Raw genomic sequence first — 18,308 nt, 5'->3', positions numbered from 1 at the left:
TCCCACCATGGTCATAAAGGTTGGAAAAGACCTTTGAGATCACCACGTCCAACCCCAACCCATCCCACCATGCCCACTGACCATGCCCCCTGTCCCCAGCCTCGCACTTTGCAGCAGCACACAGAGGCATTCTGTGCCACCTCTTCCCCAGAGCCCAACTGGGCTGGTTACGAACCCCAGACAATACCACTCAACCCATTTCCAACCTGGCACAACCAGACCCTTTGAGCCACCAGGCTTTGAAGTGAGGTTTTTCTGCTCCCAGAAGGGAAAAGGAGGACAGGAATAGCAGCACAGCCTGGTGTGCTCCACCAGCCCTCGTCTGCCCATCGTCTGCTCCCAGGTACCGCATCTATTTGGGAACACTGTGGCTGTGGCAATTCGTTATATTTAGAGCGTGTCCTATTTGCAGCCTGGATGTGTGTGCACAGAGAGGAAGAGGGCAGACAACAAATATTTTGCTAAGGATGTTTGGGGGGATGGCTTAAAAAAAATGCATTTATTAAAGAAATATATTCAAGGCAGAGCTGGTTGCTGTGGCCTTAGCAGTGCTGTCACAGGTGGGTTTGTGTGTGTTTGGACAACGCACTGCTCTCATCCTGCTCCCAACACATCAGAGGAAGGGGCAGCTCAGCTCCCAGCTCCCTTCCTGCATTTTGTGGGACTTTCAGGTGTGTCATCCCCAAGAGCCTCCCCTGCTGCATCTGCACATCAGCTGCAAAGCTGGACCAGGAGGCACCATTATGAACAAAGCAGGTGCTGTGCTCTGCCCTCCTGTTGTATTCCCAAGTCGTGCAATAACTCACAAGTCTGAATACAAGCACGCAAACCTGGGAGATTTACTCCAAGAAATACAAGCTAAGTCAACTCTCCGTGTTATTCCAACCACGATTTGCCCGCATGGTGCTGGATGAGCTGATGCCTGCATGGAGAAGCACAGGTCCAGCATCATTCTCCTTGTACCCCTGTGGCTGTGGGCAGCCTTTACATTCACATCTAGGTGCTCAGTAAGACAAGGCTAAGCCACAAGCCTTGCTCTCTCCATAAATGAGAAGCTGTCTACATATTTTAAAGAGGTGGGGGAGAAGCAACTCTGAAATGCAAACTGGGGCAATGACACCGAGTGCATCAAGCAAGCACTGCTGGAGGTGGGCAATGCTCAGGGGGCACCGGGCTGATCCCAGCCCACAGCCCTGCTCTGTGCTTCCACCACCCTCCAAGAAATAACCCTCTGAACAAGGCTAAAAGCTGCAGCATCTGCAGAAAGTATCAAGCACAAACAACGGGACTTGCTTTGCCCTTCAGGGAGAGGATGATGGATTTCAGAGCTGCCCTAAGCTGGGTCCTGTTAAACCTCTTCCTGCCCATCTGCTGCCTCTGTGTCACTGATCTCCCACCACTCGCCCTGGGCTGAGAGGGTTCGCTGCACAAAACCAAGGGAGGTGGGATGGAAAGGCTCAGGGACAGGAAGAGATGTGATGTAACCCTCCAAGCATGAGCTGTGACGGGAAAAGATCCGGCTGAGCATATATACATATATTTAAGCCAAGCAGTTTTTGGTGATGGAAAGTTTCATCCTATACCACTTATCTGCAGCATTTCCAAATTGGGCAATGGAGGCATGCATAACGTCCAATAATAACAAGCTCTGCTCGAGGGCTATCATATTGCTTTTAAAAGCATGCAAACCCTCTGCCTGTCAGATTTTAGGAAGTGGGGCCAGATTTGAGCAAACGTCAGTTTGCACAGCCCCTCCGAGCTGGAGCCAAGTCAGAATGAAGTCAGATGTTGCCTTATAGCTGCTGGCTTTCCCCGTTAAACCTTGGCAGCCCCACAGAAAGTAGCACTAAAGGGCTTGAAGACGCTTCCCAAATGATGAATTTAAGAGGAGTGCAATGGCATTGGCTTGGTGATGGGTTGCTCGTGCTGCCCTGAGCATGCATTTCCCAGGACAGCAGAATAGTGCTGCTCCCACCAAGTGCATCAATGCATCACCTATTAGTGTTATTAGTACAAGTAACAGCTCCATCAGCACAATAATAGCTGAAGGCGGTGGAGAGACCTTGTCCATAAAAAAAATCTCAGGTCCCTCACTCCCTGATCCCATCCTAATGGGGAAACATCCCCTGGATGAGCACTGGGCTCCAGCCTGAGGAACCCAGCAGCTCACAGAATGATGACGTTTCCCCTGGTGAATGCGAGCTATGACATGCAGAATTCCCAGGCATGTTGGAGAGGGCAAAGACTTTCAAGCTTGCGTTCACATCAGCCTTTTGACCTCGCTGTTTGGCGGTTTGTGACCCTATGAGTAACCCTTCTCATCGTCTCTGACTCCTAGCTATGCCACGGCAGCTGCTAATGAGATAAAGCAAACACAGAGAAGAGAAGGAAAGCTGAAAGGGGGGGAGAAAAGCTTAAGCATTTGACAGATAGCTGTGACTGAGATGTACTTCCACAATGGCATCTGAAAAATTCATAGCACATCACCTTTAGCCTTAATCCTGCTGCATTAAAACCAGCAGGATAAAGAACCCTTCAGCTCCCCGGGACTTTAGAGGGATATGAGAAAACTCTCCATCCACACCACTGCCTTTGGTCACCTGTGCTCCTCACCCACTGCTGGGAATGCAGCTCTCCACTTACCATAGTGATAAATGCCTTCACCCATACCCAACTCCCAGGTCATGGAGAATACAACTTACCCTATTTCTCCTATGGAGCAGTTCATGTGGCTGAAGCCAATCTCATGATTCATTCTCTTTGTCTGAAGCTCAACACCCACACAGCATCGGCACAACCAGTTCTCGGTCACCCCAACGTGTTCTACTCATTCATCAACCTCCAGTTCTTAGCTAATGGAAAAGCAGAGCCCTCCCCAGCTTTTATGATTAATACCCAAAGCATCTCGGTGTGATGCGACCTCCGTCTAGACTGAAGCATCCTTTCTTCCAGGCCTCTCTTTGGAGGATTCACTGTGGCTTTGGGAAAGCACACATCTGCCAAAGCCATCACTGATGTTCCATCAGCTTGCCTTGCTCTCCGAGCAGCTGTCTGGGGCCATTGGGATCCCTTTGGAAGGCCTTCCTTCCCCTCTGTAGCCAAGGGAATCCAGGTCAAGGCAAGCAGAATTTCAGCTCATACCCTACATCCACACTTTGCCCAGGAGCCTTCCATCCATCAGTGACTACAAAGCAACGGCTAGAATTATTCTGCTGCAGTGACAAAGAACGCTGCATCCTTTGTTTCAGATGATGAATAAAGCCAAGATTCAGACACAGAAACCACGGTGTGGTAAGTGATGCACCCTGGATTCCCTCTCTGCTTAAAATAAGCTTTGACTCTGCTTGCTGGAGAAGTTCTTTCGATACGTTTTGCACACTGAAACAAGGGAGTTGTGGGCTGAGTCACCACAAATATTTTCCAACCTGAACATTCGAAAGAGCAAACGTTTTTTTCCTTTGATGAGCTCAGCCCAGCTTCTTTCCAGCCCAGCATTCCCCCTGGGTTATTTCCCCCACTGAGCTTTATTGTGCAGAAATCTAACAGTGCTGGGTGAGCAGTGATTCAGGCATTTTACTTCTGTCATTTCCCCTGGAGACCCAAGCTCAGCCAAAATCCAGAGCCTTTCCCCCAGTGACCAGCCCACGTTTTCCTCTGTTCGCGTTCATTTCATCGCTTCTAGCACTAACCTCCCGTTCCCAGAAATATTTCCATAGAATTATCACAGTCACATCATTACTTAGCTAAACAGACCAAAAACCCTTTTATATTGTAAATCCATCCCTCCCAACCCAATGGTTGTAAGCCCTATTTGCTACAAACCCTATCCACTGACCCCACTGTTACACCAGTGGCCTCCAGTTTGCTCCCAGTACCCAAAGGGAAGCATCAGGGGAAAGAAAGCTCAGCAGTTCAGTGCTATGCACCAAAGTCATATAGGTAGAAGCTTATGGGTACAGCAGGCATTCTGCTCTCCTAATTTTTTCTTAGAAATACAATAAAAAAAAAAGCACTGTCGAGTGTTTGCTCTCACCATAGGGTGCAGCTCAGATAACCTACAACTTGCAGCAGACGTCCCTGAAGAAGACTTGACCACCATCCTGGGATTTTAAAGCCCATTTACCTCTATTTGGTTGAGCAACGAGTTGTCAAACTTGAAGCCGGGGATTCTCTTCTCACTGCAGACCACTCCCACGTCCTCGGTGTGTTTGCAGTCGGTCACTCCCCATCCATTGGACGTGCACGCTGCCAGCGTGGTCTCCTTGCCATTGCAGTGGACATTGTCCATCCAAATTTTCCCTGACGGGGAAAGGAAATAGAGATGAGACTCAGAAAGAGTGTAAATCTAGATTGTGCTCATCAGTGGTTTGGCTGATTGGACCCTGCCCTCTAATCACACCAAATCACCCTCTGTATTTAAGGCTTCTCTTTGCATCATTTCTCATCAAATCCTCGTTAAATCTTTTCTGTGAGAGCGCTCCAAGTTTTGATTAAGTGTCCTATCATTTTAAAGGCAAATTTTTGCAGAAGATTTAGCGAACCACTGTTGATTGGAACCTCCTGTTATTTGGGTGCTGCTTGAAAACCAATGGCCAGATCCAGTTTCCAGACTGTAGTTACCATTTTTTCCCCCAGCAAAAAGCATGTGCACGTACATGTGCATATATTAAAACAAATTAGGTCCTTTGGAGATGACTGACAGGTAGACAAAAATCAAGAGGTGCCACTCCAAGAACTTGAGGTCATATTTTCCAAGCAAGGAACCAATAGCACCTTTGAGACTCCCCTTTACCAGGTGCTCACTTTCCCTTTGGAAACATGCTGGGCAAGTGTTGCTCCCCTGTGATTTGTCTCCTAAATTCCAAGGACCAACAATTCCCACATTTTAGGGTCCCCAAGGCTTTGCTTGTCTGAAGGATACATCCTTTGGGTAGAAAGGACTGCCCAACATTCAGAGCCACAGAGAGATTTTGCAAGAGCGGTCAGAGCTGTTTCCCTTGGCTTTCCCAGCTTTGTTCCACCAGCCCTAATGCTCAGTTGGTTCATCACCAACCAGCTGATGGATCTGCCAGCCCTCCTCATGATCCCCGGACATTAGGGCCATTGAGTCCTTCCTGACCTAGGAAGGCACAATTCCCCCTACACAGGCTCTCTACATCAAGACTTACCCCATCGAACCAGATGGCAACAAGTTACTGGTTCGTTTTCCAATGTCATAGACTCTTTCTCTCTCTCGGAAATCTTCTCCACCCAAAGAGCCAAAATCCACAGCTTGGGACAACATTCAAGGTTTCATGTTTCACTCAAGTCAACGTTAAGGCCTGCTCGCTCCTTAATGGGCAATTTTATAGGTGTGAGCGCTAACGAGCAGTGCTAAGTAACAGACATACAGCACGTTTATCCCTTCTGGAGTGGAAATAATCTGTCTGTGGGTTACATCAACAGTGTGACAGGCCTTAATGTTTGGAGGAAGAAACTCTCCGCCAGCCAGTATTTAACTAACAGCATAGTAAAAGACAATTAAACAAAGCTGTTGAGTCGTGTACTCTCACAGAGCTATTCTACCTCAAGTATTACCATTTTGAGAACTTATTACTACCTTTAAAAAGGAAATATCCAACTTTCCAAGCTGCAATTGCCCACACAACCTTCACACGCTATTTCAAAGATCACAATAGAAGTGACGTGCAGTTTGGGCCGGGGGTGAATAGCTCTTCCCCATCAAGACCAGCTTGGAGAGTCCCAAAAGATTATTACAAACACAATCCTATATAGGATTCTTTTGGGGTTTTATAGGCTACTCTGCGTTACACAATGATGTATGCCTCTCTGGAGAGGATAACAGGAGGAAAAAGAATTGTACAGCACCACGCAGGCAATCTGTTTAGAGCCCAAACAGTTCACAGGGAAAAGAGCTGGAGGAAGGAGTGTTTAGAGGCCCTGTTTGACTCACTGCGCAGCAATGGAAGCACGAATGGGGAAACAACCATCTGTAAATTACATCTGTGGCTGCAGCTTCCCTTTTCAGTAGCCCTGCTGGCTGCTGGAGATCGTCCTACCCTCATCCCCTGCCAGAGCTCACACGCCAAGATTGGCTCCTTCAGCTCTTCGTCTGGTCCTACATCTTCAAATTTGACCATCAAGTCAAGAACTATTACAGTTAGAGAAACAGCTAAGCACGATGCTGTTGCTCTGGGGGGGGGGGCCTTACCTTCTCCTTTCCCATATTTTGAGCTCGGTAGCCAAGACACTGCCTCCACGTAGCCCAACTCCCTGCAAATCACGTGTGCTGCGTGGATGGAGAAGTCATCGTCACACACCGTGCCCCACTCGCCGCTGTAGAACACCTCCACTCGGCCTTCGTTGTGTTTTCTCTTCTGCCCCGCGAGACGTAGTTGGATTTTGGGAACGTTTGCTGGCCTCTGGGGGGGCTGGTAGACTTGTGGGGGTGGCTCAGGGTACCCGGGGAGGTAGGGCCAGTTTTCATACTGGGCAAGGCTCAGGGAGACGAAGAACAGCACGATGAAACAGTGGTTATGGTTAAAGCCCAGGAATCCTTCCATTTTCAGTGCTCACAGTTCTCAGAGCCAAAGCGTTGGTTTGCAGCTGCCAGTCAGTGCAGGTAGGTGCTGTGTGGCTGTCCTGGGATGAAAGGAAAGCGTGAGTAAGGCTTGGTAAGGATGTGGACTTCATTCCTCCTGCTTCAGAAGGGGATAAAACTATGGAAGACACTATACCCAAAGACTCGACTTGGTAAGAACCAAAGTCAAGTCAATTACTTCTCATGAAGCGGGAGAAGAGAATGAGAAGAAACCTATGAAAACCACTTGCAAGTTTAATCCAAATGGCTTTGGCTGAAGAATACTCTTTCCAAGGCAACATTCTACAGGTCAAAGATGGCATCAATAGGATTTTCCTATTCCTCTACAAATCCAGTAGCTGTGGCACAGAGTGACATGGTTTAGCGGGGATGGATTGGTGGTTGGACTTGGTGATCTCAGAGGTCTTTTCCAACCTTAATGATTCTACGATTCAGTGTTAGGTGCAAGGCACTCAGCTAGGATGGAACTAAATGTTTTCCCCCCCTGCACACAAAATCCCTTTAAAAAAAGAGCACAATCTGTTGCTTAAACAATGGAAAAAACTAAAATGGCAATGAAACACTGTAGTGTGGCCAGAAGCGATGTGTTTCTATTGAAGTCTATTTTCCTAATACCACGATAGAAGACTTATTGCTGCCACTGCACATCGTTTCCTCTGCAGAAAAATCAATGCAGGTTTCGGTGCTTTGCAGGACAGCAATCTCATCTGACCTTGCCTAGTGCTAATGATCTCCAAGGTTTGCTTGGTAAATCAGGACTGGGGCTCCCTCATCCCACAGCTTGGCAAACTGGCCATTGAAGGTATGAACCAGCAACTTTTGGCTCATTAGAGGAATTTATCCAGAGGCGGTGCAGAGCTTAAAGCCTGGTCATTTTCTGCCCACTTCACAGACTCCCCAGCACGTGGAGTGGTCGAGGAGCACACGTGGGGGCTGACGGTTGAATAGTTTCCAAGTGAAGCAATGCCACAGCGCAGTGGGAAAAAGCTCCCCAGCCCTTCAAGCTCCGTTATTTCCTGGCAAATACCAAAGAGGAGGGAGAGGGGGGAAGACTGGGCTCCAAAAGCAGATGTTGTGATGTAAAACCCTCCAGTGGTTTTGCTGGGGCTCAGCTATCCCCAAAAAGTGACCAATAAAACATGCTAAGCAGCCTTTTGGGCTAGAGAGATGTACCAGAAATCCCAGGGAATGACAGTGAAATTCAGCACACAGTTAAATCTCAGCTTCAGCCTGCTGCCTGACCTCAGCCAGAGCTCTGCCTCAGTTTCCCCTTGCGTTACATAGGGCTGGTGGTAGTGAGTATCCTCTGATGTGCTGGGGGTGGATGATGTTTCCGTAACAGCCACATGCATGAAATAAAGGACTTCGTTAAAAGAGTTGCACTGGGTTTTGGGCAGGAAAAGTGAAAAGCAAAGGGGGGGGACTACAACAGAGGAGGTGGAATATGGGGCAAACATGTCTAAGACAGTAACAGTGTGGTTTTCAAGAAGCCAGATACTCACAGTGGTTTCACCAGACTGAGACTTGCACATTTTCATAGAAAATCTGGCACACAGACAAGGTATTTTTCCAATTCTTGCAGGTCAGGAGGTGAGGCTGAGAGGAATGGAAGCAAGCCCTGCCCCATGTCAGACAGAGAGGAAGGAAGTACAGCTTCCTTTCACAGCAGCTTTCACAAGGCTGCTCTCCTCCAGCAAGAAACAAAGGGGATTTCCCAAAGCAAATGCAGTCGGCGGGGCAGGAGATGTGTTCTGCAAAACTGAAAGGCTCCCGGAGCCAGCGCACATCAGCGCTGTCAGACATGCCCAACTTCAAAACCCACCAGCACGGATTTCAAAAGAAACCACTTACAATGTTTTTCATGGAAACAAGATGGGCTCTAGCCCAGAGGATAAATACGTGGGCAGAGCAGTTGTTGTGAACAGGATAACAACTTCCAAGTAACCCCCTTAGATCATAGGGCTGAAAAATAACACATGGTAGTTATAAGTATAAATAACAGAGAGGGAATGACGAGCCCACAGAGCTGCAAGCCCAATGGTCTTCGGGAAATCTGGTTTCCAGTTCTAACCTTTAAACATCTGTTTTGTCCTACCGCGTTTTACGCAGCTGTTGTTTCTTGCTACTGAGTAAATAGGAATTAAACGGCCTCAGCAAACACCAAACAAAAGCTAAGTTGGGTTGAAACCTCTCTCTCATCTCAATTCCTGGAGAGGGAGATTTCAACCCAACCCTAAGTGCCATTATGGCTTTCTCTTGGCATCTGTGCTCACTGGCCTTGTGGTCGAGTCCTGGAGGAAGCTCTCGAGAGATAAGGCACATTGTTGTAATTAACAGGAGATGCCCAATTCCCCCCTAGGTTACCTTCTGGGAGTAGCTGAATGCTGTGCAGCTCCAGCTTGCAGGGCTGCATCCAATTCAAACCAAAGCTCCCGGGTCATTTCACTGGAGGACTGCAGCCAAAAGACACAACGGGTTGGGGAAACCATTTGGAGGCAAGATGTAATGGTTAACAGCTGAGCTCCCTGAAGCGTTAATTAATAACACAGAGCCCTGGAAGATGCCAGGGCCCTATAGGAAATCTCAGCATCGGGAGATCTCACAGTCAACGGGCAGACTGGTGGCACAGACTTCCAGGTTTTAATGGGTACCAATGGGCTTTAGTGGGTACCAACATTACTAACGTAGATTATAGCAAATTTTGCAGGTGCAGGGTTCACATTTGGCAAAACCTCAGCAGGTCAGCACCCCAGGAGCACTAAAAGCCAATTGCAGGATAATTTGCTTTCATTTCCCAAAGCTTAGAGACTTTCAGAGCCATGAAAACCTACAAAAACCCTTTCACCACAGAATTTAAGAAAACCTGGGGAGGATGGACAGGTCCCCTGCTCTACAGAGGAAAGGCTGATGAGCAAAGAGGTATTTTAACAGCTATGTATAAATGCAGTCCTGAACCTTCGCCAAGGGAAATGTCTTGGGGGGTGCACATCTCATGCATCATCCCATCTCTGTTGGGATCCTTTGAGATAGGGCCCAGAAGAAGGGATTGGAAAAACAGCCCGAAATCTCCCCTCTAATCTCATTGAATCTGTGCATCTCAGAAAAATTCTCCCTAAGACCAGAACAGCAGCAATTGCACACGCTCCAGGAGACAACACTGCAGTGTGTACTAGCAACCACAGCCTGCTTCCCTTCAGGTCATGTTACCATCCTAAATAGTTGCACATTCAAACAGTAAGAGACAAAGCTTTCCCAGTGCTTGCATTGCCCCAGAAATCAAACCTTGCATACCCAGAGCTCTTGTTCATTGAGGGGCTGAAGAAAAACTATCCAGACTAAGCCATGATGTCAGGAGAAGCAGAATCCTGTTGAAATATTGAAGAGAGCTGCACACGCTGAGCTCCCTAAGAACAAATCCAGGCTCAGGTTTGCAGCATGTCTGCTTTGCGCTGGCGATTTCCATTGCTTTAGGGCTCATTCCTCCCCTCAAATCCTCTAACAGCCTCCAGACTCATTAATGACATAATCCTAGAAGTATATCGCTTGGTCTCCCCATTCAAAAGAATCCAAGACGGAACATTAAAAACTTATTGAATAAAGAAGCCAGGAAAATACTCCAGGTCTCCTGGCTCCTGTACATCAGACCATAGCACTGTGATGGAGAGTCCTTAAGTTGTAATTTAAGGCTTTGGGGCATGCTCCTGCAAGCTGCTGATTCAGCCCTTTGGAGGGCTCTGGTCTTAAGTCGTGAGCTGATGGACACACACGCTCGCACAGAAGTGTGCAGCAATCTCATTTCAAAAATTATGTTGAGCTTTTGCTTCTTCAGAGAATTCGCCAGGTGAAACTAATAGGCTATTCATCTCCCCACATCAAAGCCCATCTGAGCAGCCAGAATCCCTTTTTCATTTCACCAAATCGTCAGAACAATAGATCAGCTCTGACAGAGCCAGCAACAAACCAGCCTCCCCACTCCCCTCCTGATCCAGGGACAAAAGGAAAGTCTCGAGTGGCTGATTTAGGACTGCAGACCCAGCAAGGCTCTGTCTGATTTGCGTGACATGGAGCATCCATCAGGAGGAAGGAAGAGATGATTACACCCTGACCGCTGCTCTGGGTCACGGCCAGGAGCACAGCACACTGGTATCTGGCCACCTGAAATGCTGCTCCCTATATTTCCAATTCCATACCCCATTCTCCAGGCATGCATCCCACAGCAAGCATGGCGATGGGGCAGGAATGGGATTTCCCATTTGGGAAGCAGTTCTCCAGGCAACAGGCAACTCACATGGACTCCTCTCCAGTCCTATTAAAGTGAATGGAAGTGTCACCACTCACTTTGACAAGAGCTGAGATGTATTATCCCTTCGTTCCAAGGCACAGATTGACTGAGGGTGGCCAGAAAGTCATTGCCACTATTAACCTTCCTCCTAGGGATCCCCAACCATCATTCAGACTGTCTTCTTTGTAACTCACAAATAAGCATACAAAGTGTACAGTGCCCTGTGATGATGGGATGAGATGCCACCCTGCTAGAAAAGTTGCTTTGTTCTCAGACTTTCAAGAGAGGTAGCACAGGGCAATCCAAAAAGCATGCTAAAAGTGGAAGCTGAATGAACCACTGGAGACATCCTAACTGTGAACTACAGTATTTTTCAGTAGAATGCCATATAGGATTCTGGGCAGAGCCCTCACAAGGATAACAGAGATCATCGCAGGGAAACGCTTTGTGCTTTACAAACCCATTGATTTCTCTTGCTAGAAGGATGGCAGAGTCCCAGCTTGCCCTCTGGGAGCCCATGTAGAGCTTACAGAATTCAACCCCTTGCCCTTGAACCTAAGCAAAGAGAAACTCTGATGGACAAACACGCTAGTTGAGAGAGCAGGAAAACAAGAGCACTTTGCTTGTGTTCTGTTCCAAAGGCTACTCTAAACAAAGCAGTGCTTGTGCAGGTTTGCCCAGCCAAAGCCCTTTGCCTCATCGTTTGGTTGGATCTAGGAGATCCAAACCTTTAGAAGCACGCTGCTCTCCAAAGCTGCATGGACACGACAGTAGTCGCATGGCCAAATACCCAGTTCCACGGTCAGCATGTCTCACAAACAGCTCAGCTGGATGCTTCCAAACCCAAGCTGCAACCTCTCCTCACATCTGCTTCTTCAACTGAAGCAATTCTCACGTGCTTCTTTTGGGGAAATTCTTTATTTTCCTTCTCTCTTCCCTTTACCTGGGGTCATAGAGCCAAGATGGATAGAGGTGGGAATCACAGCAACTCTCAAGAAGTACTGCATTGCACAGAAAGTGCTTTGCAAACCGACTGATGGTGATCTGCTGGATGGGTCCATCCACCAAAGCTGCCATCTCTAAGAAAGGACATCTCTGTGCTTCTAAGCAGCACCAGTAGTGCCGGGAAACAGTTCAGGAGAAGAAAGGATAAAAGGTTAAAATGAATATAAAAGACAGAAATGTAAAAAGAAGAGAAGGAATCAGTAGTACAGGAAGGTAAAGACAATGATCTTTGGGGTCAACCTATTGAGCAAACTACAAAGAACGTCACTAAGCACTTGGGGGTCTCTGCTTAACTTGCAAAGGAACAGAACTGTCAGCAGAATGCGTGGCTGCTCTATTAAAAGAGACAAAGACATTGTCCTCTACAGTACCATCACTCCTTCAATCTTTACACAAAGGTAAATACGTGGTTTCCCCCCTGCATTACAGCAGCTCATCTAACATTTCGTTTTATGTCTTCTAACTGCTCTCCACTTCCAACCCAGGAAATTCTGCCCCTGCGAGTGGTTCCATGCAGCCAAAATGAAACCGGCAAGCAGCAGCCCTGCAGCAAATTATTTGCAGCCCCTGTTCAGTACCGGTCTGAAAGCAGTGCAATGTCATAGTTATGAGCTGATTACAGAGATGCTAACCAGGTTTCCTACTATTGTTCCCAGACAGATAAAGTAGGGTCTTTCTGCATAGCATGCCAACTTGCATTGGGTTTTAAACCTTTTCCACCCTCTCATAGTAACATCTCTCTAATTTAAAGAACAAAAATTTACCTAAAAGAAGGCAGAGCCATTCCAGACAGAAACAGTCCCACTTTTCTCTGTTGAATTTTCCAGTGGATATCACTGCAAATCCTGAAACTTCGTGATAAAACAGCCTAATTAATGAAAGCTGCCAGTAGGTTGCTTTGCAAATGCCTGGGGATCCCAAGGATGACAACAGCAAAGTTCCTTAACTATGGATGTATCTGTTCTACGCCTTCTGCCAATGGGAAACATCTGCACCAAAGCCTTTTCCACTGAAAGCACAGCATTCAGAGAGGAGAATTTAAACTGCTTGTAGCTGGCAACATTTACACTGTGTCGATGGCATGCACTGCAGCTTTCTGCTTTAAATCAAGCAGATTGTAATAACCTTAGAGAATATGCATTGCCTCGACTTGCAGGCAGTTTGCAACATGTCTTTTTTTGCTTCATTAGCGCGCGCCTGTCTGCAAGCAAGGGGAGAATAACTTGCTCACAACATCTTTGCAAAGTGACGCTGTGTCTGTGTCATCTCTCCCTTACCAAGACTCAGGAGAGAGGAATTAGTGGAATCATATGCCTTATTGCCAGCTGGTTGAGGCTAAACATTGCACAGAGTGATGGGAGAGAAGGAAAACAAAGAGAAAAAGAGAAGAAGCGAAGTCAAACTTCCAGCACGAGAGGGTGAGAAAGCCTTAATACATCAGCCCCTTCCTCCCCAGCGAGAATGGGTTATAGCACTGCGTTACCTCGGGGTTAGTGGTACGTTGTGTTGGGGGTGACCTCGGGGCTGAAGTTCTCCCTTTGGGGCTGAGCTGTCCGAGTGGTCCCCTCCGCGCTGGGAAATATCCCGCAGCCAGAGGAATACGCTGCAAGGAGCTGCTGCTTCCTGGCAAATTTCACTGGAGTTCGCCAAGCAAACCCCTCCCAAGACCCAACCCCTTCAGCCTCGGCTCATAGCGGGTGATATCATGGGTTGTCCTGTAATCTGAGCACGAGCGTTGCAAACAGGAGGGAAACGGGGGGAAAATCTAGGCAGGGCTGCAGGGAAGGTGGGATAGGAATCCGAACAGCACATCCTTCACAACCAAGCAGATCGCACCAAGAATTCCCCCAAACCCCTCAGTGTCCTGATACTAAAGGCAACTCTCCATTAACAAACAAAACAAAACATCTTTCTAACTGTGAAAACGATAAGAAAACAGGGCTTTGCAAATCTGTTCCAGTGAACACCTTGAAATTATATTTTCTGACCCAGGTTTGGACAGCAGTGCAGCCTGAAACGTCAGCAATCCCCAACAAATGGAAATTTGTTTTCTCCCCAGCTTTGGCCATGTGTACTTGAGTCTGTGTTTAATGGGATTTCCAAACAAGTCAGCAGAAAGTTGATAGGCACAAAGGCATTCACAAAAGCCAACTTTAGGAGGAATATCACCACTTAGTACAGCACATTCCTAGGTGAAACTTAAGATTTTCAAAGGACTTTCAGGCAAACCCTTCATTTTGAAAAATTGAAGTGCTTTATCACTATCTCTGGGTATATTTCCAGCAGTTTAACACCAAATGCTACAAGGACACATCTGCCATCAGACTTCTCCCTCCTCCCAGGTTTCCCCATCGCTTCCTAAATGCCATTTACCCTTCCTGCTCAGAGCACAGTCCCACTTCTCATCCTGAAATGCAGGAAATCTGCATTAGCCCTTGTTCCCAGCTCCTCAGGCACTGATTGCACAGAGCTCCCCTCTCTCCGATGCAACCATTTAGTGGGAAAGGATATCTCAGCAAGTTGGGCACCAGTGTTGGAAGAACCTGCAACATTCTGGGAAGAGAAAGGAGTCATATTGTAGGTTATCCCAAGTCGGAAGGGACCCATAAGGATCGAGACCAACACCTGGAAGCTGGACTAGAAGTGTACGGCAGCAACATAGAATTTAAGCAAGGGCATAGGCACCGTGGAATAAACTGACAACACTAGAGAAGCTCAACTTCACTTTCAGGAGAATCCCTCCTGCTCTTTGTTTTGTTAGCTCTACATGGAGTGGATTGGTCCATAACTGAGTGTTCCTAGAATCATAGCATGGCTTGGGCTGGGAAGGAGCTCAAAGACCCAGCCCAACATAAGAATGGTCCCATTACTTACTAGCACAGCAAGCTCTGAGGCGATACCCACCAAGACAAATTGACAATATGGGCAAGGAGATGCCAACCACGTTCCCATGAGTTGGCAGGGCAGCCCCCCTATGTCAATCACATTGTTAAATAAATATTCAGGGGTTGGGCTTGATGATCTCCAAAGGTCCAGACCAACTCCTAGGATTCCAAATAGGACACTTGGCTTCTTGGTACAACTCATGGAGAGTATCAAGATGTCAAGGTTTAAAGTTGGGAAACCATTCAGACAGAGCTTTGCAATTCTTCTTCCCAGGGAAGCCAACAGCAGCGGTCAATGGGAGCAGTCCATAGCACCCTGATTTTCCTGTAATAAAAAAAGCTGCAAACGGCCATCAGCAGAGCACCACCTGATGGGTCAAAACCTGATGGGTCAAAACCCAGGAGCAAAACGCACCACAGCAGAAGCTGCACCAAACAGAGCTGTTTCAGACTGGCAGGAAGCTGAAAGCAGTTTGGCCAGAGGAAGGAATGTGTGAGCGTCTGCTGATTGGGGCACGGAGAAACATGACGGCCTGCAGGAGGAATGCTCGCTGGATGCCCGGGTCGGGTAAGGATACGAGCAGCAAATGCCATGCAGGCTTTTTTCCAGCTGATGGAAGAGTTCGTGGGTTGCATAAAGTGAAGCATTCGGCAGGAATTCAGCAAAGCTCTTTAGCTGGATTTGGGGAAATTTGCTGCCCCCTTCATACCGCAGCAGGTTAAGACTAGAAAGCGAGCACGGAGCAAAAAGCTAACAAATAAAATAGGAAAACTCTCAAAATCACAGTCTACGGGGGTAAATGCTGCTTAGACTGGGTTTGCATCATCTGATCACATTTAAGGAAATCACTTAAACTTCCCCAAGTTGGAAGGGACACACAAGGATCAGCGATTCCAAATCCTGGTTCTCTTCTAGTGAAGAACCTTTCCCTAATGCCCAAGCATGACCAATTTCGGGGCCACATCCTCAGCCTTGGTGTTTCCTGCTGTATCTGCCTGCAGTGCACACCTTGCCATAAGGACAAGTCAAGACTGGATTTGACCAAGCGGTCACAGTCATGGTCCGTGCTTCCAAAAATTAGCTATGCGCTATTAGATTCTATAATCTCCTCTAATCTTTAGTTCTTTCTAAAAGGGAAGGCTCGTTGCCTCCACAAACCTTATGCTTCCACCCCGTAGACTCTCTGGAGCCATTGGTCCGAATCTCACCCAGGTCAACCCGACCTTCCAAACACACAGAGCTCCGTAAAGGTCCCGGCGATATCTGGGGACCTGATGCTCTGTGAGGTGTTAACGACACGTGGCAGCTTTCACACTCGTAGGCTCTACTGGAACATTGCTGCCATGTGTGATTGTAGAGGCAGAACCTTGCTTCCGTGCTCACCTGATGGAGAACAAACACCAGCAATTGTAGAGAAGTGGGACCATGCATCTCACAGTGAGGGAGAAACCAATATATTTTATGTAACATTTAACCCCTACTGGAATGTCCATGATTTCCCCATGAAACACAACAGTTGTATTTATATAGCAAGCACAGGAGCTCAGAAACAACACTGGAACTCAATGCTTACATGACAGCTACAGCTCCCATGCAGCTGGAACAACAAAGCATCACATCTACAGAGAAAGCACACGTATCTTTCTTGTATTTCTGTCCTTTTCAAGAAAGGTGCGGGGAGGGAGCCCAGTTAATACTGAAATTCCCAACTGGGATGCAAGCTACTGGTTTTCCTAGGCCAAGGAAGACCCAAGGACAAGGCACTTTCCAAGCACTTCTCATTCTTTGAAAGGAAGAGATCCTAGCTGCTCTTGAGCACTGATTCAAGGATGCAGCTGCTGAAATCCAGCTTTCCCCAAGAAAAATCCTTCCCTGTACGTACAGGTTCTTGACAACTCTGTGCTAATGAGCTATCCAGGAGGAGATGGGTAGAGCGTAAAGGGTTTTGGCCCTAAAAGAACATAAAATGAGTTTGACAAGTTGATTCAAGGCAGTGACAGCGTGGTGGGAAAGCAGCAAGAGCTGATCCCACACGTGCAGCAAAACGACTCCTGCAACACAAACCCAGGAAGGTGGGATGCACTTTGTCACGTTATCCTGGGGGATGGCAGAGGTCCTCGAGCTTACCATCCCCTCCCACTAGATGGCAAGAGTCCCCCTTCTAACAGCAGAGCGCACACTGCTGTGCCTAGAGGTCAAGGGCCAGAGAAGGGACTGCTGGCCCCACAGAGCCCTGAGCAGGCAGAACTCACCTGCCATCCTCCTGCTGAAGGATTCATTTTGTTGTGACAGGGAATGCTACGGCCAGAAGAAAGGGAGAGGAGCTGAAATGAACAGAATGAGGCTGTTAAGAGAGCAAAAGGGGCAAGGATGCTCAAAAACACAGTGCACTGGTCTCCACTGCTCACATACAAATGCAGCAACTCCCTCCTTTTCCACGATGCCCATTAAGGACACTTCTGTTTTTGTGTCTTTTACTCAAGGACAGACACTCCAGCTGCTGAATTTGCAAGAGGGCTCACAGCAAGAGCAGAACAGGGGTGCAGATGGGAGCATCCAGGTAGGAGATGCATTATGTACCAGTTCCTTAACACCCCTCACACCTCTTTGGATCAGCAAGGAGCTAAGCGCTTTCAGTTTTCACAGCAGGAGGGCCTGGACATTTCGTTTGTGACTTCTGTGCATTTCCAAGTTGCCCGATACAAGCATGCTGAGCACTCCCTTTAGAAGCTCAGTGCCCTACAAAGCGTCTCCAGTTCAGCAACACAAATTACTCATCACGAAGACACTGCCAGCCCAGTCCCAGACAACGTCCTAGCACCACTTCCCACCAACTCAAAGACCTCCAAGCACAAGTGAGAAAGTCATTGCCATCCTCCCATTCTTTAAAGAGAGAGAGGGTGACCTAAAGAACAGCTGTAAGGATCCAGTCCCCTGAATGCTACACACACAGAAGCTAATGCCCAGGGAGAGGGACGCAGCAAGCCTTCCCGAGGCTCATTTCAGCTTTCAATGAGCTTCATGCGTTATTTGGTAGCAACAATGGCAGAAACAATGGGAGAAGAACAAGGTGCCCGCGATCAGGCATGCCATCGAGTCACTGCTGTTGACTGTCCCCTTTGCTAAGTGCTGCAGAGGGGCAGAAAACCCTTTTGTTTCCACGCTGGAGGAGCTGTGGGCCTCTTCCCCTCCTTACCCCAGGCTCTCCATCTCTCTCATAGGCATACTTTTGTCTCCAAAACACTTCTTCCATTAGGGGCCACCTTTGGCCCTGCATGGATATACTCCATCCATGAAAAACACAGCAACAAGAAGATGAGCGATGCATTTAAGAGGCTGCAAAGCCAAAACCTTCAGCATCATGCTCCTGCCCATTCCAGGTCACTGGGGAAGGTCAAAGAGCAGCACCCTTGCCTCTCCCCTGTGCTTTTCTGCATTCTTACCGGCCCTAAATGCACCTGGAGAAAGGAGAAGGTGAATGGGAGAAGCAGAAGAAAGAAAACAAAGCATGTTAATGCAGCAGCAGACACAAAC

The 18,308-nt window shown here is 47.8% G+C and overlaps 1 protein-coding gene across 3 annotated transcripts in view; it reads right to left on the bottom strand.

Moving 5' to 3' along the window:
- LOXL2 (lysyl oxidase like 2) overlaps positions 1-18,308 on the bottom strand; it is a 42,154-nt gene that overhangs the window by 22,825 nt on the left and 1,021 nt on the right. Inside the window, exons 1-4 of one of the 3 annotated variants that reach the window (XM_021374853.1) lie at positions 13,372-13,528; positions 12,653-12,739; positions 6,212-6,642; positions 4,124-4,299 (exon numbers count right to left, since the gene is read on the bottom strand). In XM_021374853.1, the coding sequence (XP_021230528.1) occupies positions 4,124-4,299; positions 6,212-6,563 (528 nt within the window). In that variant the 5' untranslated portion in view covers positions 6,564-6,642; positions 12,653-12,739; positions 13,372-13,528. Of the gene's footprint in view, positions 1-4,123; positions 4,300-6,211; positions 6,643-12,652; positions 12,740-13,371; positions 13,529-18,308 lie in introns of those variants that run through there. The other 2 variants (XM_021374851.1, XM_021374852.1) reach the window with 2 other exon arrangements.

This window comes from Numida meleagris, chromosome 21, assembly GCF_002078875.1.
Source record: "Numida meleagris isolate 19003 breed g44 Domestic line chromosome 21, NumMel1.0, whole genome shotgun sequence".
In the NCBI taxonomy this organism is placed as follows: domain Eukaryota; kingdom Metazoa; phylum Chordata; class Aves; order Galliformes; family Numididae; genus Numida; species Numida meleagris.
Note: the sequence above shows the minus strand (reverse complement) of the source record. Positions and strands in the feature narration are given on the sequence as shown.